Here is a 25,986-nt window from a genome sequence, read left to right on the forward strand (position 1 = left end):
TAACATAAAGTTACCTAATTTTTAAAGTGCAATCAGTAATACTTTTATAACAAATTTATGTGAGTGCATATATGCACGTCATGATTATGACAGTGTCATGACAGTCTTATTCACCCCCTCAAATAAAGTGTTACCAAATAATGAAAAAACATCGGGTTTCATGCTTCATAGTATAAAAAAACACTGAATGTGGTCAGATTTCATTGTATTTAGGTGCGTTTTGATGCTTTATAGTTTGATATTGTTCACAGAAAAAGTTTGTGTGGGTGCCGGACATTTTCATGGGAGGTTAAAAGCTTGCGTATACCTACTCACACTTTCACGCCACATTCATTTTTATACATGCTGACTTGTGTGTAAAATATGGCGCCACACATGTTTTGTGCATACGCAGGCTTTATACATGAAGCCCCAGATGATTTAAATCCAATTACACTACGCATTGGACTGTTTCTGTTAAAGGACACACAGCTGGGTTCTGGTTCTGGTTTCACTCTCTGATGTATCCTGATCTTTCTGTGGAGTTTTGTTTTAAAGATGATTATTATATGACTGGTTGTAAAATAAAGAGCTGTGAGGCTCAACAGAACATCAACACTCTCATAAATTTCAGTAAATTCATGATGGAATTTTAGCAGTAAAATACTGTTACTGTAAGGTACGACAGCATACTCTTATTTGAAATCTTTTTCTGTTAGAATTAAGAATGAGGACTGAACTATGGAAAGTAATTTTGCAATATAGTATTTTCGAGGGTAGACATTTTTCTACAGTATTTGCAACATTCACAATTAGCATTCATCCTCCAATTTTAAAGCATCAAAAGGGTAACTAAAATCACTGTGGAGAATGTAAATTATGGTTTTGCATGGTTGAAAGGGAATTTAGACCAGGGGTTGTGCTGTTATGCCATTAGTCATTGATTTCCTTTTGGATGACTACATCAGGTAGTCACGGAAAAGGCCCTTTATTTACCAAGTCCCTAATACTTGGTGATCAAGTTGTACGGACTTATGGTAAAAAGTTCAAAATTTATTTGTAATATTTAGCTTTATTCCAAGTATTTTGTGCCTAGGGTCTATTTAATACAAAAACAACTTAGGATCACATTTTTATCACTTTCATCTTTCCATAGTTGTGAATTAAGGCTAGCGTTAGCATCTATGTTACCATTAGCTATGGATACAAGTTCGACACATAATTGGTGAAAGATCAATGGAGGTAAATATTACAAGTTTTATCCATTTTTGGATATGCGTTCTGTTTTTCTGCTAAGAAACAGCAACAGCTGTTGAAACCAGCCTCAGTTTGCCAGTCAGGTGGCAGGACTTGTCTGATATTATGTAAGAGCAAAACAAATGATCAATATTTACCTGTTTTGTTTAATACTTCTTAACATGTTGAATTTTCTTCTGGAATTACATGATTCATTAGAAAAATGATTTGCACACCAAAGAAAAATTGAAGCCACTCTCCTTAACATAGCTATTGTCTTATACAGAATAGCTTTGTCATGTTGAACTTAAATGAATTCAACTTTGTCAAAATATATTAAATTGCTTGAAGAAAAATACAACTTATGTCTGCTGCTTTCAAATTGCCAGTTTTCCAAAAGTGTTTCTTATTTTGTATTGTGTTGTTTAGGCTCTTCATTGAGGTGAACCCAGAAAGGCACAAAGACCATCCATGGAAAGGTGGCGTCCAGAAAAGTGGACAAGATGATCCAGGAGGAACTGCAGACAGTGATGCTCATGTATCTACCTGATCATAACCTGGTGCACCTTTAGAGTCATTTAAGGTTCATAGTTGTTCTTTGTTTCTTTGAAATCATTCTGTTTCCAAATAATTTAAGGTCTAATTGACATTTTCTTATGCTTTTCCAGGCTCCATGGTTCCGTCACCTACCTTGAATCTTTAAGGTTGTAAAAAGTTGATTAATTACACTCAGTTTAAGACACTAGAAACTGTAATTTTAAAATTTTTGCAACATTTTTGCAATCATGACTATTTCTTGACATTAAAGATTTTGTAACCAAATCCTTGAGGCCTGAAAAGGTGCTCATTTTATTTTTATATAAATTTATATGGTTTGTACAAAACGGTAACTTTAAATAAAAAACATATTATACAGAATGTCATCTCATCCCTATATACTTAATGGTTATGCATTTTAAAACTGCACCATTTTAGCACTTTTAGTTCTACTATTCTATTGTAAAACTAAGACTGTGCAATAACAATATATTTTCCCAGAACTTACTGATAAAGTTCATGAAGTGGTGAAACTAAACCTACATTAAAATACTAGCAGCTACAAATGCCAGTATTTTACTGTAGGTTTAGTTTCACCACTATAACAGTAAAATACTTTTAAATTTTATTAGTGTTGCACAGATAATTTTACAGCAAATTACTGGCAGCTAATTTTTTTACAGTATTTATACTGCAGTTACTTTAAAAGTAATATACTGTCAGAATAAAATACAGTACATATAATGTAAATGTACAGTAAAATACTGGCTTTTACAGGATTATTACTGAGAGTGAACTTGATGTTCTAATGATTCCCATTAGAACTGGTCCAATCCTCCAACATGTTCCTGATCATTGTTCCTCCTGAATAAATTCCAGCCATGTTTAAAGAGCAGAAAGATCTGATTCTGAGACAAACATGTTGTTTTAAATGACTGAGAGAAGTTTGGTGATGTTAGTGTTGAGCTCTGACATGGAGAAGAACCAGGAGTCGTTTCCACTCTGACCATCCAAGGAGGATCTGATGGAGATATTAGTTTGTTTAACTGTAGAAATGGTTAATTTCCACCATGTTGGATGATGGTTGAACCTCAGAGATGAAAATGAAATCTTGAAGTTCATGAGGATGTTTTCTTTCAGCATCTGTCTGTAGTCAGATTTAGAGAACGATCCAAATATCAATCTAGAAATGAAACTCAGCCTTTGTGTTTGTGTGTTGAGGAAATTGGATGATTATTATCATTATTGGATGAAATAAATGTCTCTGTTTCATTTGAAAAGTCATGTTGATGCAAAACATAATAAAATGCAGTTAAATGCTTGTGCTTAAAAAAGGGTCATGTCAACATAATTGTTTATGTGCCCTGAATGAGGATTTTCTTTGTTTTTTGCATTTATATTTTTGAAGTTATAGCAAAAAAAGTGTGTTGATTTTGGTTTAATGTTTTGTTTCTCGTTAGTCAATAACTGTCCAGTAGGGGGAAGTTTCGCTACATGAATTATGGTTAAATTAATCTCATAGAAACATTAGATAACATTGAAACTTAAGTAAACTAGATGGATGTGGAGAAGGTCTGGGTAGAGATTAGGGGTGTAAACAAATTTGTTTTAGACATAAAATCCTCCATTAAGTTTTGTGATAAAAATAATCCATTTGGACTTCATGGGAGTCCAATAAAATCTATGTTATGAACAAATCAGTTACAGCAGTTAGAAACAGCTCACCTCTCTGATGGTGGAGATCCAGAAGATTTAAAGTCAATGATATTATCCTTTGACATGTTGCTCTTAAAGGACACACAGCTGGGTTCCAGTCCTGGTTCTGGTTCTGGTTTGAGTCTCTGATGGATCCTGACAGAAACATGATGATTAAAACTGAATCTGTTCAGTCTGGATGAAGCAGCAAAGAGGAGCAGCAGCAGCTTCATCACCACGTCTGTTTTGGCCTGATATAGTGAACGCTGTGTGAAAAGGGCTGTGGACAGTTAGAGATGGTGACCTCACCTCTGACCTTTGCTCTGGCTCTCATCTTCCCCACACAGAGTGGTTTTAGAGGGAGGGACTCCCTCCTCTCTGTCCTCACACTGATCCATGCTGCTGAATTCACATCAGCTCACACACACTTTCTAGCTTCACCTGCAGAGGAAACACACATCATTCATCTGCACATCAACTCTGATCATCCTTTACATCATTAGTGCTGGAAAAAGATCAGCTGCTCCTCCTCTGATTGGCTCTTCTTCTCTGCTTCATATCAGTGTCAGGTGAATACAGTCAGACAGCAGAGAGGCAGAGGAAGCTGCCATCAGCTGCTGCACTTCTACTATCAGTCCACTAGATGGAGACATGGAGCAACTTTTACATTCACTGATTCAACCTGAACAACAGGAAGGAGTTTAGTTCATTATTAATCTACAACTGGATTAAATGTGCCACTAAAACTAAATTACTTAGTAATTTGACTGAAATAAACACCTTTTACTATAATACCATTTAATTTTGAAAGGAAGCAGAATAAATTTGTTTTGTCTGACTTTAATAGTGGAAACCAGAGTCTGAATCAGTTTATTCAGAGAAGAAAACAAAAATTTCAGATATTCATCATGTTTGATTCACCAATAATCCTATAGATTGACCTTAAAACAGCAGAAAGTTTTATTTGAAATCAGAAGTGAAACTTTCCTCCAAACATCAGAGTGAACGCAATCAGGAAAATTCCTGAAGACAAAATTAAAGTAAAAAGCATAGCAAACTTACAGTTTCTTGAAACCATCCAAAGAGTTGAAGAAGAATATCTGAACAACAAACTGAGACCCAACAGAGCCAGACTGGTGCCACACCTTAACAGGTGAGCTTAATCAGAAAGTATTCTCAGTAGAAATGACCACAGACTGGTCTAACTGGTCAGACTGACTGGGAGTCAGAGGAAAGTTTATCTGTTGAGATCTGAAGATATAAAATCTACTCAAGACTCCCAGTACAAACACTCTGCTGCTGTTAATCAGAACATTTTCCGATTAAGCTCACCTGTTACGATGTGGCACCTGTCTGGTTCTGTTGGGTCTCAGTTTGTTGTTCAGATGTTTACTGATCCAGGTTCTGTTCAGCTCTAATGGAACCAGAACCTGTTTTAACCTGGAACCAACTGGATTAGGGATTTGTCTCCCTCTGGTGGTGAAACTGTAACCTCTTCATCTCTGATTATTAAACATTGAAGCATTTTTAACTCATTCAAATATGTCAGTAATGGTTAAACAATGATCAGAACCAGAATCAATTCTACTGTTCATTTACCAGGACTACATGGAGCAACATTTACATTCACTGATTCAACCTGAACAACAGGAAGGATTTTAGTTTGGGGGAAAGGAAATTATTGAATTACCTGCTGAATCAGATATTAACCTTTTAATAATCAGTCTGAATTAAACACATTTTAAGAATAATCTTTTTCTTTGAAACTGTTGTGTTTAACTTTAATGATCAGAATTTGGTTCCAGGAAATAAAACATAAAGCAGTTTGTTCAGAGAAGAAAACAAAGACACATCAAATCTTTACCAAGAGCTGTTTGATCCAAATTCATCAGTAATTTAATAATCCTTTAAATTACCTTTCAAACAGCAGAGAAATGAAACTTTGTGTTAAAGATCAGTAGTTCTCTGTTATTCAAACATCAGAGAAAAAAATAAGAAACAGCCAATACATTTTCTGAAGACAAAGTTCAAGTGGAAAACAAAGCAAACTTACAGTTTCTTCAAGCGATCCAAAAAGGTGGACAAGGATATCTGAACAACAAACTGAGGCCCAACAGAACCGCAGCAGAACCAGACTGGACAGGTGAGGTTAAACTGAAAGTATTATGAGGAGGAATGATCCCAAACTGGTCTGACTGGTCAGAGTCAGAGGAATGTTTACCTGCTGAACACAAACATTCTGCTGCTGTTATTCTGCTGATCCAGGTTCTTTTCAGCTCTAATGGATCCAGAACCTGTTTTAGCTTGCAACCAAGTGGACTCTTAAATGGTGGGGATTTGTCTCCCTCTGGTGGTGAAACTACAACCTGAATGATGTCTGGTTATTAAACAGATGAAGCATTTTTAAATTATCCAAATACTTCAGTAATGGTAGAACGTGATCAGAACCAGAACCCGTTCTAAGGTTTCATTCATCAGGACAGGAATAAAATACAATCTGTTCCTCAGCAGCTCTTAAAATGAGACCAACAAAACAGCAGCACAGATTATATTGAATCATTAATTGAGCAGAAACAAAAAACAGTGAGTGATAAACAAAGTCCATCTGTTTTCCAGCTGTTCTCCACAGCTGGAGGGAGGGAGGGAGGATGTTTGGAGGAGAGAACCTGAACCTCCAGGTTTTACAGCTGGATTCTGACCTCAGCAGCTGGAACAACGACACAGATGAAACCAGAAACTCCTGGAAAATGGATGTTTGGATCTGATCAGGTCTGCAGATTCACTGACTGGGATTTATTCAGAAAATGTCTCAGAGCTGAGAAGAGCTGAGCTTCTTCAGACTGAATGCTGGGAAACCTTCACTCCTCCCATTCAGTGATGTTCAGTTTCTGAACTTTAAAAACTAGAATCAGTTGGAAACATCAGGAATTTGGTCCATTAAAAGTGTTAATAATAAAATCAAACCCTTCTGCTGTTAGTTGAGTAAAGTCTGTTTCCACTAAGAACTGTGAGCGTTTCCTCCAGTCTGTGTTCGGCTTTAATCTCCTGCAGGAAACCAAACCTCCACGTCTCGACTGGAGTCGCCGTGGCAACGCCTTTCAAACATTAGGACAGTGGGTTGAGACCGGATGAGAGCCGATGAGTTGTTTTTATTTAGTGGCAGTGCTGCATTCATCCATTCATCATCAAGTTAGACAATCCTGAACCTTCAGTAAAATTAAAAATTACAATTTGATAAAATCTACAAAATGAGGACTGACTGGAAATTATTGATGAAATTTTAACTAATTCCAACTTCTGACTATTTGTTTCATGTTGGATTGAATGTTTGTGTGTTTTGTGTTTGATAAATATTGTTTACTAAACTAAAATTAGTGTTTGATTAAGAAACTAAAGTTTCTAAAGGAATATTGCATGAGATGATCTGAGGTTTTAGTTTGTCTTCAGGATGGTAATTTTTACTTTTTATACTTTGAAAACCAAAATTAAATTTTGCTCTGTTAATTCTAAATGTGAGGAGGAAGTAGGACTGCTTACCTCCAGACCTTTGACCTGTCTGACACTGACACCTCCTGGCTCCTCCCTCCTGCTGGATTTGTTCCCACCTTCAGTTTCCATAGCAACGCTCAACGTCATCACCCTTTGAGTTTCACAGAGTTTATGAAGAAATAACCTGCCAAGCTGCTAGAATGAATGATGTTTATATAATAACTGAGCAGGAAATTTTTATTGTTAGTATTTACATGTTAAAGGTTAATAAAACAGTTTGAATGGTTTTTAAATATTTTCTTTACTTTGTAGAATAAAAGGGATTTATTTGTAGAAATGACTTTTCATAATGACATAAAACACTTTTAAGGAAACGAAAGTAAAATTTTATTTTATCTTTAGTTTCCATTTCTTCCTATTTACTTAAAAACAAAACAATCAAACTCAAAGTTTCTGAAACATTTTAAATTATTTCTTTGGGAATTACTTAATGACTTCTGTTATGAAATAATGTATAATATAATGTACCATCTGAACAAAGCTTGTTTTAAAGTGCAGAGAACCTTTTGGTGAAATGCATCATGGGATGCTTTGCTGCTTGATTCCCAATGTCACATAATATGTTATATAATGTTTTGGATTGTCACCTTCCTGTTGTCTTCAGACAGTTTGAGTTTTCTGTTCACTGTGTTTGTGTCGATGGTGAGTTGACAGGAATCTGATGGAGAGAACAAACACAATCCAGCTGCAGTTATTGATCATTTATTGATCTTTGATGATGATCCTGAATGAGTGATGTGACAGTTTGAAGATGGTTGAATGTGAGCTGCTTTGTTGTCATGAATCAGATGAAAAACACACTTACACTTCCTCAGACCTGGTGTCAAGAATCGGCCTCCAGCAGGCTCCACCCTGAAAGGAGGAGGGGGGTCAGACCATCAGTCTCTTTCAGCAGCAAACATGGACATTACATGTCTCTCAGACACACATTGTCCTCCACTGAGACAGGAACAGTCCAACATTTGGACATGTCCACTTAGAAAAATACAGAGAGCGAAAGAAGAGTTGAGAGCAGACAAACATGGAGGACAGAGAAGATCTCAGCTCTGATGAGGAGCTGGCCTGCCTTCAAACTGATTCAGGTCAAAGAAACATTTCCAGATGAAGTCAGACTAAAATGTTGGATTGTCCTGCTGCTGCAATCAGACAGAACAAGAAGAAGCTTCAAGTTCTTCTCCTGTTCTTCTCCTCTGGTCCTCAGAGGTTGAAGCTGCAGCAGTTTGAGTCTAAAGAGACTCTGACTGGATCCTGATGATGACCTCTGACCTCCAAGATGTCTGTCATTTAGTGTTGTCTCTGTGGATCAATAAAGATCTGATTCAAACTGGGCTCCATTTAGAGGCTTCATGGAGTTTTGATCTGAACTGGATTCAACTGGAAAGTTGATCTTTTTTCTCTCTGGTTAATTTTCATCCTGGAACCAGAAATGGTCTGAGATGGAAACATGGGAATCATTTCAGTTCAGCTCTGAATCATGAAAGACATTCAAACCTCTTTTCTCTGCTGCTTCTTCTTCTGCTGACAGGAAAATGTTCCTCAAAGCTCCACAGATAAAAAGATGCTTTAATGGAAACTGCAGAGAAACTTCAGCTTCCATCACAGAAACCAGTTGAACCAGTTTAGACCTGGATGTCCCACAGAAACTCTGATTGTTTTTGTGTTTTACTTTTTTACTTCCTGGTTTGATGTTTTATTGATCAAATTAATGAGACATTTTACATGTTATACAGTTTTTTAAATAGGTAATATTTACTAACAAAGTTTAAACAAAGTTGTAAAACAAATTATGTGATCATGTCATCGTCGGGTCGAGGGGCGGGGCCAATGGAAGCGGCTTTATCTACGTCACGCTGCTGTACCAGCCAATACCAACGCCCGCTAGCATCACAGCTAACATAATCATTTAGTAATACATCACGTGGGAGGTTCTGGGCTTTAATATCAACATTTGCTTTTATAAAAGTACTGTAAAAAATAGTCACTCAGATTTAAAGACAGTAAATCAATTTAATTCAAAAACAAGAGCGATCCAGAGAAGCCCTGTCAATTTTCACTTCCATGCTTGTTTGATATCTTGCTGACTAGAAAGATACCAAGCTGGCAAACTATTCCTTAATAAAATGTATAAATCCTGAATCACTAACAGATAAACTACAGAAATTAAGACTAAATTATAAAAGATATAACACTGTTCTGTTCACATTGTTACATTAGTGATTTGTAAAACTTGAGGGCAGAAGAGGAATTGATGTTTGAACTGAAATAGATATAAATCTGCTTCTGGTTTGTTCATTTGCATGAGAAATTAAAATAATTAATAAAAATAAATATATTTTTGAGAGAACAAATCAGCTTCCAGTTCAAACCGAATACTTTAAAAATATATAGGAAAATGTGTATAAAACAGTGATTAAATAGTAGCTTCATAAATGTTTATATCTCAAATTAAGGTAGTAAATCAGATAAAACCGAACCTGGGTTCTGTTTAACCACTGCAGTACTGCGTGTCGCCGCTGGGTGTCGCTCTATCTCCATTTTATTCCTGCCTGTCTAACGGAGCAGATTAAGATCAACCTGATTGATCTACAGGGAGTCAATCATTGGTTGGTTCTCATCCTGTTTATTGTCCTTCATCTTCTGAAAACATCTGTATGGTTTTGGTTTTTATTAAACTGAAGAACATCGATTTGTTTCAGCCTCATCATGTTTACAAACTAAATATTTAATATTAAAAGTAGATATTTTTGTCCATATTAACCTTTTGAATTAAATATTTAGTTTATAACTCTGACATTTATGAATGTATGAAAAACATGGTGAAAATATGACCTTAAAAATGATCATAAATAAATAAAAACATTGTTATTTTTTATAATGTAATGATTTGTGGGCAGATTCAAGGTTTACTTTTTACATTTACTCTTTTAATCAGTTAATATATTATTCCAGTGTCTTGTGATAAATAACTATGTGCTGAAGGTCAGTGTGAGGTCAGGGATGTCTGAGTCCAGGTGAAGGTTCGTTCCTAAAAAGTAATTTTGTGCTTCAGCTAGAAAACAGACGTTTCACCTGCAGCTAAAGAGGGAAGAGCTGAACAGAGTCTAGAGAAAAGTTATTGTTTGGTGGTTTGTTATTGTTATTGGTAATTAGTTATTGTATTTGGTCTCTGGATGATGTTCTGAGATCCCAAAGATATATCTTTGTATCCTTGTATTCAATAAATCAGACTAATTTTACCTCACTGACTCTTTGTGCTGCTTTAATCCTTTGCATAAGGATGTAGGAGAGATTTACTGATCTTAACAGTTTGGTGTTTCCTCCCGGTTCTTGTGAAGGATTTATGGATTTGCAGTCCTGATCACTGCAGATCCAACTCTGAGGGTCGACCCGATAAATCAGGAGAGCAGAAACCTGTTGCTGTTGAAACTGTCTAATCCTGCAGGTTGAGCTCACTAAAGCAAGAGTTTTTGTATCTGAGGCGTCGTTCAACAATAACTAAGTTAGTTTATAGAGATGGAAACGTGCCTGTCCAGTATCCATCTACACCAACAGGAGATTAAATTGCTCATCTTAGACATTTTAAAGAACAGTCAGCAGGTCAGCCTCCATCCAGGGAAAGAACTAGTGATGGATCCAGGGCCGTTTAAGGTCACCATCTAGGCTCTGAGCGCAGGGAAGGTCCGGATGATGACCGACTGGTTTCCATGCTCCCCCTCAGCTTCCCATCTCTCCACATCACCCTGTTGCAAACCAGACAGAGTTAAATTCAAACCCTTCATGTTTGGAGATGTTTAAACTGCTTCTGATTATTGTAGCTGGGTTATTTTTGATCTTTTAAAGACTGAAATGACAGTTTGTTTTGTCCTAATGGTGTTCAGGTCGTACAGTCCACCCAGGAACTGCCTGTCAGAGATGATCACTCCTAACTCCTCCCTCATACCAAACCTGTTCCCACCTTCAGTTGTCATAGCAACGCTCAACGTCATCACCCCTCCCTTTGAGTTTCACAGTTTAGAAAAAACCTCACTGTGTTTACTCATATTAATGTATGTTTATAATAAAGCAGACTAAAACATGACATTATTGTTAGTATTTGCATGTTAAACGTTAATAAAACAGGTAAAAAGCTTTTTAAAGATTTTCTTTAGCTTGCAGAATAATGACGGATTTATTTGTAGAAGTGATTTTCCATAATGACATAAAACACTTTTAAAGAAACCAATGTTACATTTTGACTCTGCTGTAAGTTTCCTTTCTTTCTCCTGACTTTAAAAACAAAACAATCAAACTCAAAGATTCATAAATACTTTAACTTCTTTCCTAGAAAGTTACTTCATAGAAATAACTAAAGGTGTGCATTGTTTCACCAATATTGTGAAATAATGCACAATATTTGTTTTAAGAATGTAAAGAACATTTTAGAAACATGCATCATGGGAAGCTTTGCTGGCTCATCCCAATGTCACATAATAACTTTTCGCAGTATTTACATTAATTATATTACTTCAAAACAGCTTCACCTAAAAAGCCTCAGCCTGTTTACATTAAGCACCAATTACAGAGAATGACCCTTAGTTTGCTGCTGCAGCTGCCGCTGAGTTTCAGTAGAACAACTGAAACCTGAACAACATCCATAAGTGTTTCTAGAAAAAGCAAAGAAGTCTGAGTCCGTCATTCTGCCAGCCTCCAGGTACGGACGGGGCACCGAGGAGCCGAGTAGAGCTGCCATTCTTAACGGCGTCTCTCATGAGGTGAGTGATGCCATGAGAGGGAATCCTGAAATGATTGGTTGTGAATTTAGTGAAACATCTCGTCCCTTATCTCATTAGGACTCAGGATGACAGAGAGGAGATTCAGGCCCAGCTGGTCAAACTTCAGCTGAACAAGGCCAGACGGGAAGTTTCTGGAAAACATGAGAAAGTAAAGGTGATGGTGGTGACAGAACCAGCTAACCCTCCTCATATCTATTCTAACTCATCTATTGACAGGTCTGCTGGTTGGTGGCATGGATGAGGGGTAAGGTGGAGGAGGAGGGGTGGTGGGTGGATGAGAGGTCATGGAGGAAGGGTTAGATCACCAAGGGACAGCAGGGAGACGCCTGATACGTCTGTGGCCCCAAACCAGCAGTTGTACCCCTCAAAGGGGAAGGAGCAGATGTTTTGCTACTCCTCATCCTCAGGCAGCACCCAGAGAGCAGTGTGCAGCAGGACAATGGGAAGAGAACTGGTAACAATGACCCCCAACAGAGAGGCCATGATATCAGGGCCATGGCGGACCCCATGGTTTCCCTGAAAGGTCAGCGATGATGACCTGGAGTTACCTATTAAACCCTCAACGTTACGCCTTCACCTGACAAACTGTCCAATCTAACCACCTCTGTAGCAGGCTTCTCTGGGGAAACAGACTCTGTCAGTGACTCGGCCCTTCATCACCCAGACTGTGGAACATCCTTTTGTTTGCTCTGCCACAGTGCCAGGTAATTTACTGGGACTAGACCTCATCACATTGGGAGCAGCCATCTTGTGCAGTGCTGATGGTTTGACAATTTCTCTCCCAGATGGAAATGTTTTACCCTGTGGCTCTGTCAGAACTTTTGGACATTATTTTTCCAACCTGTGGAGGCCCAGTATGCAGACATGTGATCAGAGACCATCCACCACGGGCATCCTCTCTGTCTACCTGAGGTGGAAACCCTGGGATCCTACCCTTCTGGTCTGCTACATGTCACCCTCTTCTATGACAGCACAGATTGCAGATGGATTGGTACCAGGAGAAACTCCAGGAGGAGTTGGGAGGTAAACCATGGTGTATTGTTTGACACTGAGGGGTTGGCTGCAACTGCCTCACTACCAACTGTAGAATGATGTCAGATGAAGCTTCTCCTGGGCCTTACAGCCTGAGTACGGAGTGAAAGAGCTGGGAGGAGCAGCTACACGTCATCTCCAGCTTCCCGATTGGGCCCCACCCAAATATCTGGGTTAAAATATTCACCTTCTTCCAAAACAAATTGGATCAACAGGACAGCAAAAGACTGCACTGTGTTGGAGTGATCTCTAATGGCCTGACATCACTGTAAAAACAGACCATCTCTTGGCACAGATAGTGGCTTTTTAACCAGGTGGGTAAATGGATAAAAAACTGTCAAAGACAACAGTAGTGATCCGATAGGGCGACATCAGTTACAGAAACATTGGAAATATTCACACCCTTACTGATAACCAGGTCCAGTGTGTGTTCATGAGTGTGTTGCTTGTTTGACATGTTGTGTTAAACCAAAACTCTCTAATATATTAAGGAGGTCTTTTGCCCCTCGGTCTTGGGGGTTGTCAACATGAATGTTGAAATCACCGACAATTATTAAACAATCATAATCAATGCATATGAGAGATAGAAGCTCATTCAAGTGTGTAAAGAAACCTTCCACATATGTTGGAGTTTTGTATAGAGTTAGTGTCAAAGTTTGTTTGTGGCATTTTAGCTCAAGTCCAAGATATTCAAAAGACATAAAATTACCCAAAGAGATTTTACTACAGTTTATGGTATTCTTAAATATTGAAGCCACGCCTCCTCCTTTTTTGTGTTTTCTATTCTCACTTAAAAAATTATACGTAGGAGGCGCTGATTCAATTAGTACGATTGGTTCATTGTCATTCGGCCATGTTTCTGTCAGAAATAAAACATCTATATTATGCTCGGTGAAGAAATCATTAACTAATTGAGCTTTAGCACGGAGAGATCTGGTATTTAAAAGAGCCAGTTTAAGTGACTTGGAGGCTGAAAGTTCTTCAGTCTGAGGTTCCTTTAGGCAGGGAATCAGTCTGAGGTTTGAATTTAGACTGCTGTTGTTAGTATTTCTGTTTTTTGTATCTTTTCTTGTAGTGATCCGTACAGGTAATGTCCTGTTTTGCAGTGCTGGGGGGCCAGACACATTCTGGTGGAAGACGGGTGTAAAGATAATATCTGGACCCCGGTCTCAGACCTCAGAAACGCAGAGTGCTGGATCCTCTGGGAAGTCAGAGGCAGGTGGCTTAGATGAAATGAGGTCTGCTATGTTAGCGCAATGGAGAGTCGTGCAGAGGTGAACCTGTTGATCCATTCCATCCGTAAATTTGAGAAACTCAGATCCGGTAGACATTTCTTCAAAGGTATGTTGTGAAAGCAGTGAATGAGTGTAGGAGCAGAGAGGGAGGGTGAAGGAGGAAGGGGGAATGATGAGGGAGGGGAGGAAAGACTAGGAAGGCAGTAATGAGGAGCAGAACCAGTCATTCTGTCCCCAGTCGATGTTTTATCAGTTTGTTTTGGGACACTGTGCTTCTGATAAGCAGAGGGCTCCATCTTAGTCAGACCTCCTTGAGCCTGTTCTTCTGAAGCGATGGCCACATTGTTGTTCTTGTTGATAAAATGAAAAATGTTTGCAGTTAGCAGCTTTATCCCATGTTTGTTAAGACTGCATCTGCCTCTTCCAAAGAGGTGAAAGTGCTGCCAGAAGATCCAGAGGTTATCGATGAAAGTCACTGAGCTGGAAGAGCAGGTTTTAATCAGCCATTTGTTTATCATAAGCAGCTTGGAAAGTTTTTTGTCTCCCCATTGAGGCGATGGAATTGGACCACTGAGAAATAACTTCATTTATAATTTTCCCATAGTGTCCAGAAGAATATTAAAGTCCTTTTTCAGAATCTCAGCTTTTTGCTTTGCCAAATATTTAGGTCCAACATGCACAACTAAAGTCTCAATGTTTGGCTGATCAGTGGTTAGAGAGAGCACTTTGCGAGTCAAATCAGATACAGTGTCACCAAGAAAAGAAACCACTCTCGTTTTCTTGGGATTGCAAACATGAGTGACTCCATTTACTGCCTCATCTCCAACAATAAGCACTCTTGACATATCTTTCGTTTCCTGGTGGCCACTTTGTCCTTTGGAACTTTGGGGGGTGGATGTGCTGGTTTTGCCTCATTGTTGATATTTGAAGGTGGGTTTTCACTCAGAGGCTCAGGCTGGAGTGCAGAAAATCTGTTTTTCATTCGGATTCCCACGGAGTCGGAATGTTTTGAGGCTTGGGCAGGTCGCTTTTTCCTTGTGAGCGGGGTCGGTGGATCCGTTTTGGGTCCAGCTGCTTGTTTGCTATTCTTTGGCGGAGCAGGTGTTGAGGTTGAAGGTGGGTTTCGGCTAAGAGTCGGCCACGCTGATTCGTCCAGGTGAGGGGTTCTCCCTTTAGTCATCTCATGGGATCTGCAGTGTGAGACTCTTGTTTCGGCTTGGCGCCCTGAGCGATCCAGGGTGAGCTGTTTGGTGCAGGGTGTACAACCTCTCTGCTGATTTGAGGAAGAGTTGTTTCATATCTACAGGTAGGGTTGATCTCAAAGTTCACCTCCAGCCGTTGAATCTTCATTTCTATATACTGAAGTTGTTGTAGAATACTGCTAATGTCCTTGGGATCGGACGGGGGCATTTTGCCCTAGTTCAACATGGAGATGCAGAAAAGTAAGGTAAAAATAAAAGTGAGAAAATCTTCCAGTCTTTAGGTCTGAAGTGATCCAGTTATGATGTCAATAATGTAAATATAACTAAAAAATTGTAACTTTAAAAATAATTCACAGGCAAAGTTATCAGTAAGGACGGGAGAGAGCAGGATGAGCTGTTCCTCCTTCAGCTGCCAGATACAGAATCAAAAATCGTACATTCTGAAAAAACACTTTAATATTTCTCTGGACACTATGGGAAAATTAAAAATCATATGGATCTTACAGTTGGTTTTTTGATTTGTTCATCAAACTAAATGAGACATTTTACAGTTTGTAATGCTGGTTATTCTCACTGGCTTTTCCTGCTCATAGAAACTGGGATCTATTATATTTTCTTCTTCTCTGTCACAGCAGAGCAGAATCTACCGTAAATGTTTCAACGTTTCCTCATTGGTTTGACTCAGATCTCATTTAGCTGTTCAGTCTCTGTTTTATGCACAGTAACCAAAGAGGAATCACCTGTTTCTGACCAGTAGAAGGTAAAAAAGATCAGTATGAACTAAAGTATCTGTTTAAAACTCTGTCACTGAAATCCTCAGTTTGCAATCAGAGCAATGATTGTGTTGCTCTTTGCCAGCTTGGATGGAGGAGGAGACACTGAATCATTAGAGGGTCATTATTTTACCGCAGCAGCTTTTATTGTTATTTTATTAATTTCTTCTTCTCTGGTTTTATTTTTGGTTTATATTTTAAGTAAATGTGAACTGTAAAATACTCCAGCTGAAAACTTTTCTAAATCTGATCCAGTTGTTGTGAAAACAGGACAAACTTTCCTCAACACCAAACATCATTTTCACCTCCAGAGTCTGAAACTGACAGAAAAAACGCAAACAGAAGGAAACTGAACATGAAATGTGTTCATTTGAATTTCATAGATAGTGGAGACCCTGGAAGAGTTTTATGAGAGGAAAAATATATTTTCACTTAAAGCAGGAACAAAGTCATGAATCAGAAAAAGCTGTAGTGTTTTAATAAAACTGCAGATTAAGATTAAATCCTCTAGAGGGCGCCACATCACCGCCTCTGGACTGATTCCAATGGGAACACCTGGAAAATCCCGGAAACAGTTCAGAGAGAAAAACTCATTGAGTAAACACCCTGAGGATGAACTCTGACTCCTGCCTTCGTCTCCGACTGAAATCAAACTAACTCTGAACAAGGAGAACAGAGAGAGAACTGAGCAACTAGACACTGAAACACAGACTGCTGCAGGAGGAAGAACAAGGAAATCAAAGTGAAAGTAAGTTCAGAAAGTTTCTACTGGAGAAAAACTGACTTCCTGGTTTGACTTTCTGTCTGCTGTGTTTTCAGCTTCACTCTGAGACAAAATGGCTTCCAGATCAGACGATGATCTCTGCTGTCCGGTCTGTCTGGAAATATTTAAGGATCCGGTTCTTCTGTCATGTAGCCACAGCTTCTGTAAGGAGTGTCTGCAGAAATGTTGGAGAGAGAAACCAGGAAGAGAGTGTCCAGTTTGTAAGGCGATATCATTCATCAAAGATCCTCCCTGTAATCTGGCTCTGAAGAATCTGTGTGAGTCTTTCTTACAGCAGAGAAACCAAACAGCTTCAGAGGATCTCTGCTCTCTGCACTCTGAGAAACTCAAACTCTTCTGTCTGGACCATCAGCAGCCAGTTTGTCTCGTCTGCAGAGACTCAGAAAAACACACCAAGCACAGATTCAGACCCATCAATGAAGCTGCTCAGCAACACAAGAAGAAGCTTCAGGAAACTCTGGAGCCTTTAAAGGAGAAGCTGGAGCTCAGGAAGAAAGTTCAGGAGGAGTTTGATCAGACAGCAGAACACCTGAAGGTCCAGGCCCGACACACAGAGAGGCAGATTAGGGAGCAGTTTAAGCAGCTTCATCAGTTTCTAGCAGAGGAAGAGGAGGCCAGGCTGGCTGCACTGAGGGAGGAAGAGGAGCAGAAGAGAGGGATGATGAAGGAGAAGATGGAGGCTCTGAGCAGAGAGATAGCAGCTCTTTCAGACACAGTCAGAGCCACAGAGGAGGAGCTGAGAGCTGCAGACGTCTCATTCCTGCACAACTACAAGGCTGCAGTGGAAAGAGTCCAGCGCTGCCCCCTGCTGGAGGATCCACAGCTGCCCTCAGGAGCTCTGATAGACCAGGCCAAACATCTGGGCAACCTGGCCTTCAACATCTGGAGCAACATGGAGACCATGGTGACCTACACTCCTCTGGTTCTGGACCCAAACACGGCTGGTCCATGGCTCCATCTGTCTGAAGATCTGACCAGTTTGACTAGAAGTGGGAAACAGCAGCTTCCTGATAATCCAGAGAGGCTTGGTGGTAATCACAGCTTCTCTGTTCTGAGTTCTGAGGGTTTTAACTCAGGGAACCACAGCTGGGATGTTGATGTTGGAGACAGTGAAGGCTGGAGACTTGGTGTGTTAGAAGATTCTGTTCAGAGGAAGGGAGGAATAAAGTCTGGATGGTTGTTTATTCAGCTCTATTCAGGTAAATATTCAGCAGGTTCTCCTCCAGCTTTTTCCACTTGTCTCTCAGTCCAGAAGAATCTCCAGAGGATCAGAGTGAATCTGGACTGGGACAGAGGAAAACTGTCCTTCTCTGATCTGGATACTAACACACACATACACACCTTCAGACACACCTTCACTGACAAGATGTTTCCATTCTTCACCACTAATAAAACATTGAAGATCGTACCGATGAAGATCTCAGTGATTAAGAACAAAGTCTAGATAAAAACTTATTAATCAGATTGAAACTGAGTTTTAAAGAGGAAACTAGAGATGATCTGATCATCTTCTTCATCTCTGATCAGATTCAGATTCATCTCCAGGCTGCTGGAAGCTGTCAGGATGTGGGGTTGGTAGTGGTGAGGAGATGACGCTTAGGCCCAGTTATGGCGAAAATGATGAATTTAATGACAAAACCCTCACAAGGAACAACAGGGAAACAGGACGAGGAAAACTGGCAGCACGGAGACAATCGACAAGGACCCGACGAAGAACACAGACAACAGGGGAGACTAAATACACACGGGGCAATCACGGGAACGAGACACACCTGGGAGACAATCAACGGGGAAAGACGCAGAGACAGGACTAACAGGGAACAGGATCACACAGAAACTCAAAAATAAACACATAGAAACACGGATAATGACAGAAGCAGCAGGGCAGCGTTAATCTTTCTCATCTGACTCTTTAGTCTGAGTTCAGCTCTGATTCTAAAATCACTCAGAGTGAGAGGTCTTGTTTTTTTGTTCATCTCTGGGTAATTATTTCTTTTTATTGGGAACAGATTTATTAAAAAATTTGATTTTATTGAATATGTGAGCAAAAATGATCCAGGAATGTCTTCAGTTTACCAACTAAATAATTATTTTCCAAACTAAACATTTAATATTAAAAGTAGATATTTATTGTTCAAGCTACATTTTAACCTTTTGAATTAAATATTTAGTTTATAACTCCAAGATTTATAAATGTATGAAAAACATGGTGTAAATATGACTTTAAAAAATGATCATACATGAATAAACGATGCTGTTATTTTTTATAATGTAATGAATGATTTGTGGGCAGATTCAAGTTTTATTTTTACATTTACTCTTTTAATCAGTTAATATATTATTCCAGTGTCTTGTGATAAATAACTATGTGCTGAAGGTCAGTGTGAGGTCAGGGATGTCTGAGTCCAGGTGAAGGTTCGTTCCTACAAGGTTATTTTGTGCTTCATCTAGAAAACAGACGTTTCACCTGCAGCTAAAGAGGGAAGAGCTGAACAGAGTCTAGAGAAAAGTTATTATTTGGTGATTTGTTATTTTAATTGGTAATTAGTTATTGTATTTGGTCTCTGGATGATGTTCTGAGATCCCAAAGATATATCTTTGTATCCTTGTATTCAATAAATCAGACTAATTTTACCTCACTGACTCTTTGTTCTGCTTTAATCCTTTGCATAAGGATGTAGGGGAGATTTACTGATCTTAACAGTTTGGTGTTTCCTCCCGGTTCTTGTGAAGGATTTGTGGATTTGCAGTGCTGATCACTGCAGATCCAACTCTGAGGGTCGACCCGATAAATCAGGAGAGCAGAAACCTATTGCAGTTGAAACTGCCTAATCCTGCAGGTTGAGCTCACTAAAGCAAGAGTTTTTGTATCTGAGGCGTCGTTCAACAGTAACTAAGTTAGTTTATAGAGATGGAAACGTGCCTGTCCAGTGTCCATCTAGACCAATAGGAGATGAAATTGCTCATCTTAGACATTTTAAAGAACAGTCAGCAGGTCAGCCTCCATCCAGGGAAAGAACTAGTGATGGATCCAGGGCCGTTTAAGGTCACCATCTAGGCTCTGAGCGCAGGGAATGTCTGGATGATGACCGACTGGTTTCCATGCTCCCCCTCAGCTTCCCATCTCTCCACATCACCCTGTTGCAAACCAGACAGAGTTAAATTCAGACCCTTCATGTTTGGAGATGTTTAAACTGCTTCTGATTATTGTAGCTGGGTTATTTTTGATCCTTTAAAGACTGAAATGACAGTTTGTTTTGTCCTAATAGTTGTTCAGGGCGTACAGTCCACCCATGAACTGCCTATCAGAGATGATCACTCCTAACTCCTCCCTCATACCAAACCTGTTCCCACCTTCAGTTGTCATAGCAACGCTCAACGTTATCACCCCTCCCTTTGAGTTTCACAGAGTTTAGAAAAAACCTCACTGTGTTTACTCATATTAATGTATGTTTATAATAAAGCAGACTAAAACGTGACATTATTGTTAGTATTTACATGTTAAAGGTTAATAAAACAGGTTTAAAGTTTTTTAAAGATTTTCTTTAGCTTGCAGAAAAATGAGGGATTTATTTGTAGAAGTGATTTTCCATAATGACATAAAACACTTTTAAAGAAACCAATGTTACATTTTGACTCTGCTGTAAGTTTCCTTTCTTTCTCCTGACTTTAAACTCAAAGATTCATAAATACTTTAACTTCTTTCCTTGAAAGTTACTTCATAGAAATAACTAAAGGTGTGCATTGTTTCACCAATATTGTGAAATAATGGACAATATTTATTTTAAGAATGTAAAGAACATTTTAGAAACATGCATCATGGGAAGCTTTTCTGGCTCATCCCAATGTCACATAATAACTTTTCGCAGTATTTACATTAATTATATTACTTCAAAACAGCTTCACCTAAAAAGCCTCAGCCTGTTTACATTAAGCACCAATTACAGAGAATGACCCTTAGTCTGCTGCTGCAGCTGTCGCTGAGTTTCAGTAGGACAACTGAAACCTGAACAACATCATTAAGTGTTTCTAGAAAAAGCAAACAAGTCTGAGTCCGTCATTCTGCCAGCCTCCAGGTACGGACGGGGCACCGAGGAGCCGAGTAGAGCTGCCATTCTGAACGGCGTCTCTCATGAGGTGAGTGATGCCATGAGAGGGAATCCTGAAATGATTGGTTGTGAATTTAGTGAAACATCTCGTCCCTTATCTCATTAGGACTCAGGATGACAGAGAGGAGATGCAGGCCCAGCTGGTCAAACTTCAGCTGAACAAGGCCAGACGGGAAGTTTCTGGAAAACATGAGAAAGTAAAGGTGATGGTGGTGACCGAACCAGCTAGCCCTCCTCATATCTATTCTAACTCATATATTGACTGGTCTGCTGGCTGGTGGCATGGATGAGGGGTAACGGGTCAACGGAGGAGTGGTAGTGGGTGGACGAGAGGTCATGGAGGAAGGGGTGGTGGGTGGACAAGAGGTCATGGAGGAAGGGGTGGTGGGTGGACAAGAGGTCATGGAGGAAGGGGTGGTGGGTGGACAAGAGGTCATGGAGGAAGGGGTGGTGGGTGGACGAGAGGTTATGGAGGAAGGGGCAGATCACTAAGGGACAGCAAGGAGACGCCTGATACGTCTGTGGCCCCAAACCAGCAGTTGTACCCCTCAAAGGGGAAGGAGCAGATGTTTTGCTACTCCTCATCCTCAGGCAGCACCCAGAGAGCAGTGTGCAGCAGGACAATGGGAGAAGAACTGGTAACAATGACCCCCCACTGAAAGGCCATGATATCAGGGCCATGGCGGACCCCATGGTGTCCCTGAAGGTCAGTAATGATGACCTGGAGTTACCTATTAAATCCTCAACGTTACGCCTTCACCTGATGAACTGTCCAATCAAACCACCTCTGTAGCAGGCTTCTCTGGGGAAACAGACTCTGCCAGTGACTCGGCTCTTCATCACCCAAACTGTGGAACATCCTTTTGTTTGCTCTGCCACAGTGCCAGGTAATTTGCTGGGACTAGACCTCATCACATTGGGAGCAGCCATCTTGTGCAGTGCTGATGGTTTGTCAGTTTCTCTCCCAGATGGAAATGTTTTACCCTGTGGCTCTGTCAGAACTTTTGGACAGTATTTTTCCAGCCTGTGGAGGCCCAGTATGCAGACATGTGACCAGAGACCATCCAGCACACAGGCATCCTCTCTGCCTACCTGAGGTGGAAACCCTGGGATCATACCCTCCAGGTCTGCCTCATGTCACCCTCTTCTATGGCAGCACAGATTGCAGACGGATTGGTACCTGGAGAAACTCCAGGAGGAGCTGGGAGGTGAACCATGGTGTATTCTTTGACAGAACGTGTCTCTGAGGGGTTGGCTGCAACTGGCTCACTACCAACTGTAGCATGATGTTTTTTATAAAACTGTCTATGATTTCTTCTGTTAACGTCATTCAGCTTCATGCTGTAACTGCATGGAGGCTGTTTGTTACAACTTAATATAGTTTTCTTCATAAATTGGCTTTAATTGAGCTCAGTTTGACAGAGACTTTGATATTGTGAGGTTGTTGTTGTAACTCGTTCATCAATATTTTTATCTTCAACATATTTTTGCAGTCTAAGCAAATGGAGATGAAAGAGGAAGCCAGAGAAATCAGGTGTTTGGAAACTAAAGACTTTATGTCTCAGAAGAAGCTCTGATTCCACCAGATCACCAACCAGCTCTAAGGATGAACCTTCACATCGTCTTCATGGTGGAAGGAGTTTTTCTTACTGAGCAGCTGGCTACATTTATTGCTGACTATTACTTTCTACTTCTAACATAAACAGGCAAAGACGACACCCAGAAATGTTTTTCCACCCGAGGCATCTGGTCCCAATCATCATCAGTTCTGATGATGTCACATACATGGCGAGTCCACAACGTCTTAAAATTGTAATCTTACTTTTTTCTTTGCTGTTTTCTGTACTTTTTTAAATACAAATGCTTTCTCTGTTTAATTGCTCTATTGTTCTTTTTTGCAGGTTTCTGTAAAGTCCAGTGAACTGGAATGTTCTGTCGCTGATCCTCGCTGTTCTTAGGAAGGAGAAATGTTGTCTGCAGTAACACTGGAATACTGTGACATTGAATTAAAACAATGCTCTGTCCTTGGTGAAACAGTTTTCACATGTCCTGGTAAGTTTGGCCCCCACCTTCTTCAAATCAGACAAAATCGGTGTCAAACGTTTGTGCAGCCAAAATGGGGGCCAACTTCACTTCACTTCTTCTAGGTCATGAAATCACTACGTTGCCTGTAGGAATTGTTAATGTCCAGCAGGTGTCAGTATTGAGTGACAGTATCAACACAGAATCAACACAGTTTTGCTTTGGGTCGAAACGATACATGACGCCTCATCTACCCATCACTACCAGGTGGCATAAACTTGTGGAGAGGAAAAATATATTTTCACTTAAAGCAGAAACAAAGTCATGAATCAGAAAAAGCTGTAGTGTTTTAATAAAACTGCAGATTAAGAGGAAATCCTCTAGAGGGTGCCACATCTCCGCTTAAAGACTGATTCCAATGGGAACACCTGGGAAAAACCAGGAAACAGTTCAGAGATAAAAACTTAATGAGTAAACACCCTGAGGATGAACTTTACACCTGAGGATGAACTCTGACTCCTGCCTTCGTCTCCGACTGAAATCAGACTAACTCTGAACAAGGAGAACAGAGAGAGAACTGAGCAACTAGACGCTGAAACACAGACTGCTGCAGGAGGAAAAACAAGCAAATCAACGTGAAAGTAAGTTCAGAAAGTTTCTACAGGAGAGAAACTGACTTCTTGGTTTGACTTTGCTGTGATTTCAGCTTCACTCTGAGACAAAATGGCTTCCAGCTAAAATATTTGCAAAGATAAATAGTACAGAGAATCTAAATAATAAAGAAAAAATAGGACGTGAAATAACAATACAGAGAAATATTGAATTGCTTAATAATGATGAATAATATGATGATTTTATTAATATGAAGTTTTCTTTGTTAGAATTAAATAAAGCTCTGAGGATTTCTAGTAAATCAACTCCTGGTAATGATCAAATCAGTTATAGTGTTAAATAATAGTGATGTGAGTAAAGAAATGTTATTAGAATTGTATAATGAAATGTGGGAGGAATGGATTTTACCTGATGAATGGAAAAAATATATTATTCCTAGTTGTAAACCTGGCAAAGATCCAAATTCAGCTGAAAGTTACAGACCAAGAGCTCTAACATCATGTTTAGGTAAAATTATGGGAAAAAAGGGTAAATAATAGATTATTTGACTTTTTAGAATCTAAGGAGAAGATTAAATCTCATCAATTTGGATTTAGAAAAGGCAGAAGTAGAATAGATCCAGCATATTGTCTGGAACATGAAATTAGACGGACCCAGATTAATAGAGAGAGAGAGTGATAGCAGTAAAAGGATTATGACATGTTGTGGAAAGAAGAGCTGTGGGTTAAATTAAACAAATAGCTATAAAGGGATAGATTATATAGATGGATTAAAACATATTTAACTGAAATAAATATTAGAGATAAAATAGGTGGGGAAATAAGTTCAAAGTCTCAAGTTGAAAATGGAACTCCCCAAGGCAGTGTTATAAGTCCTGTGTTATTTATTATAATGATTAGTGATATTTTTAGTTGTATAGATAAATCCTTTGGTGTTTCATTATTTGCAGATGATAGCATCATTTGGAAGAGGTAAACAATACTAAATTTATAAATAGGAAACTACAAGAAGCCTTAAATAGTGTGGAAGGCTTTAGAATGGAGATTTAGATTCTCCACATTAAAGTCTAAATTTGTTGGTTTTACAAATAGAAAATTAAATATTAATGTGAGTCTTAAATTATATGGAGATGTTATAGAAAGGACAGATCAGATTAAATATTTGGGTATGTGGCTTGATAAAAAATTTACATGGAAAATACATGTAGATAAAATAATTGAAAAAGGTAAAAATAAATTTAAATATAGTGAGATGTTTGAGGCATATAGTGGGGAGCTGACAGGAAAGATTTAAACACAATTTATATTGGACTAATTAGATCAATTTTTGATTATGGATGTATTTGATACAATTCAGCTTCAAGTAGTTTATTAAAATAGATAGAATACAATATCAGGCATTAAGACTTTGTTTAGCCATGAAAACCACTCCAGTTTCAGCTCTACAGGCTGAGATGGTGAGATGCCTCTGGATATTTAAGGATCCGGTTCTTCTGTCATGTAGCCACAGCTTCTGTAAGGAGTGTCTGCAGAAATACTGGAGAGAGAAACCAGGAAGAGAGTGTCCAGTTTGTGAAAGAAGAGATCATCCACCTGTTAATCTGGCTCTGAAGAATCTGTGAGTCTTTCTTCCAGCAGAGAGCAGAAATCAAGCCATGACGGCACATGAAGCGGCCGACCTGCAGAGGCGCCAGCGGTCTGATTGGTGCTCTCCCTGCTCAATGCATCAGTTATAAAAACTACAAACCATCTTTCTTTCAGGAAAAATTCTGCCCTGCCACTAAAATTCTCACTGCAGAAGAGACGGTTGAAGTCTGGTTTATTGAAAAATACATATGTATAAATATATATTTTATATTTTTAATAAAAACAAAAACACATGCTTAGCCTGGAAGGGGGGCAAATAAAGCCTGGCGGCCCACCAGGCCTGTAATACACTGGAGGAAACCCTGGTCCCCCTTCCAATGGGCCCACCACCTGTAGGAGGGGCTAAAGGGGCCAGGTGCATTGTGGGATGGGTGGCTGGGCCAGGGGGCCCTGGCCGTCCGGTCCTCGTTCCAGAAGCTGGATCTTGGATCTTGGGACCTGGAATGTCGCCTCTCTGGTGGAGAAGGAGCCGGAGCTGGTGGGTGAGGCTGAGAGGTTCAGGCTAGAAATAGTCCGTCTGTCCTCGACACATGGTTCTGGTTCTGGAACCAGTCTCCTTGAGGTTCCCCTGCGACCCGACCCCGGATTAACGGAAAGATGGATGGATGTTTAAATATCGTTTCACTGGTGATGTTTTCCCATAACATAATTACCCAGTAATGTTTTTACATTTCCTGTCAACTTAACATCTTTAATACAAAAACACGGTGGAGCGCCTCGGCGCCCCGACCGCCGGGCTGAGCAGGTTTTCTGGGGGAAACCCTGATATTGTATTAGCCATTAGGTAATACATTCAGCAAGTA

At 39.5% G+C, this 25,986-nt stretch overlaps 1 protein-coding gene and 1 long non-coding RNA gene across 3 annotated transcripts in view; one reads left to right on the plus strand and one right to left on the minus strand.

Moving 5' to 3' along the window:
* Positions 1-3,483: 3,483 nt before the first annotated feature.
* The window catches only part of LOC145554029 (uncharacterized), a 217,841-nt gene continuing 195,338 nt past the window's right edge, over positions 3,484-25,986 (minus strand). Inside the window, exons 1-3 of one of the 2 annotated variants that reach the window (XR_014090067.1) lie at positions 4,510-4,738; positions 3,757-3,888; positions 3,484-3,603 (exon numbers count right to left, since the gene is read on the minus strand). This is a non-coding gene — a long non-coding RNA (uncharacterized LOC145554029). Of the gene's footprint in view, positions 3,604-3,756; positions 3,889-4,509; positions 4,739-25,986 lie in introns of those variants that run through there. The other variant, XR_014090066.1, reaches the window with a different exon arrangement.
* Positions 16,813-18,287, plus strand: LOC145554382 (E3 ubiquitin-protein ligase TRIM35-like). Its single transcript, XM_081613993.1, has one exon. It carries the CDS (start codon positions 16,847-16,849, stop codon positions 18,236-18,238), a length of 1,392 nt encoding a protein of 463 aa, XP_081470119.1. The 5' UTR covers positions 16,813-16,846; the 3' UTR covers positions 18,239-18,287.

The sequence above is a fragment of the Poecilia reticulata genome, chromosome 12, assembly GCF_904066995.2.
Source record: "Poecilia reticulata chromosome 12, P_reticulata-male-v2, whole genome shotgun sequence".
Lineage (NCBI taxonomy): Eukaryota > Metazoa > Chordata > Actinopteri > Cyprinodontiformes > Poeciliidae > Poecilia > Poecilia reticulata.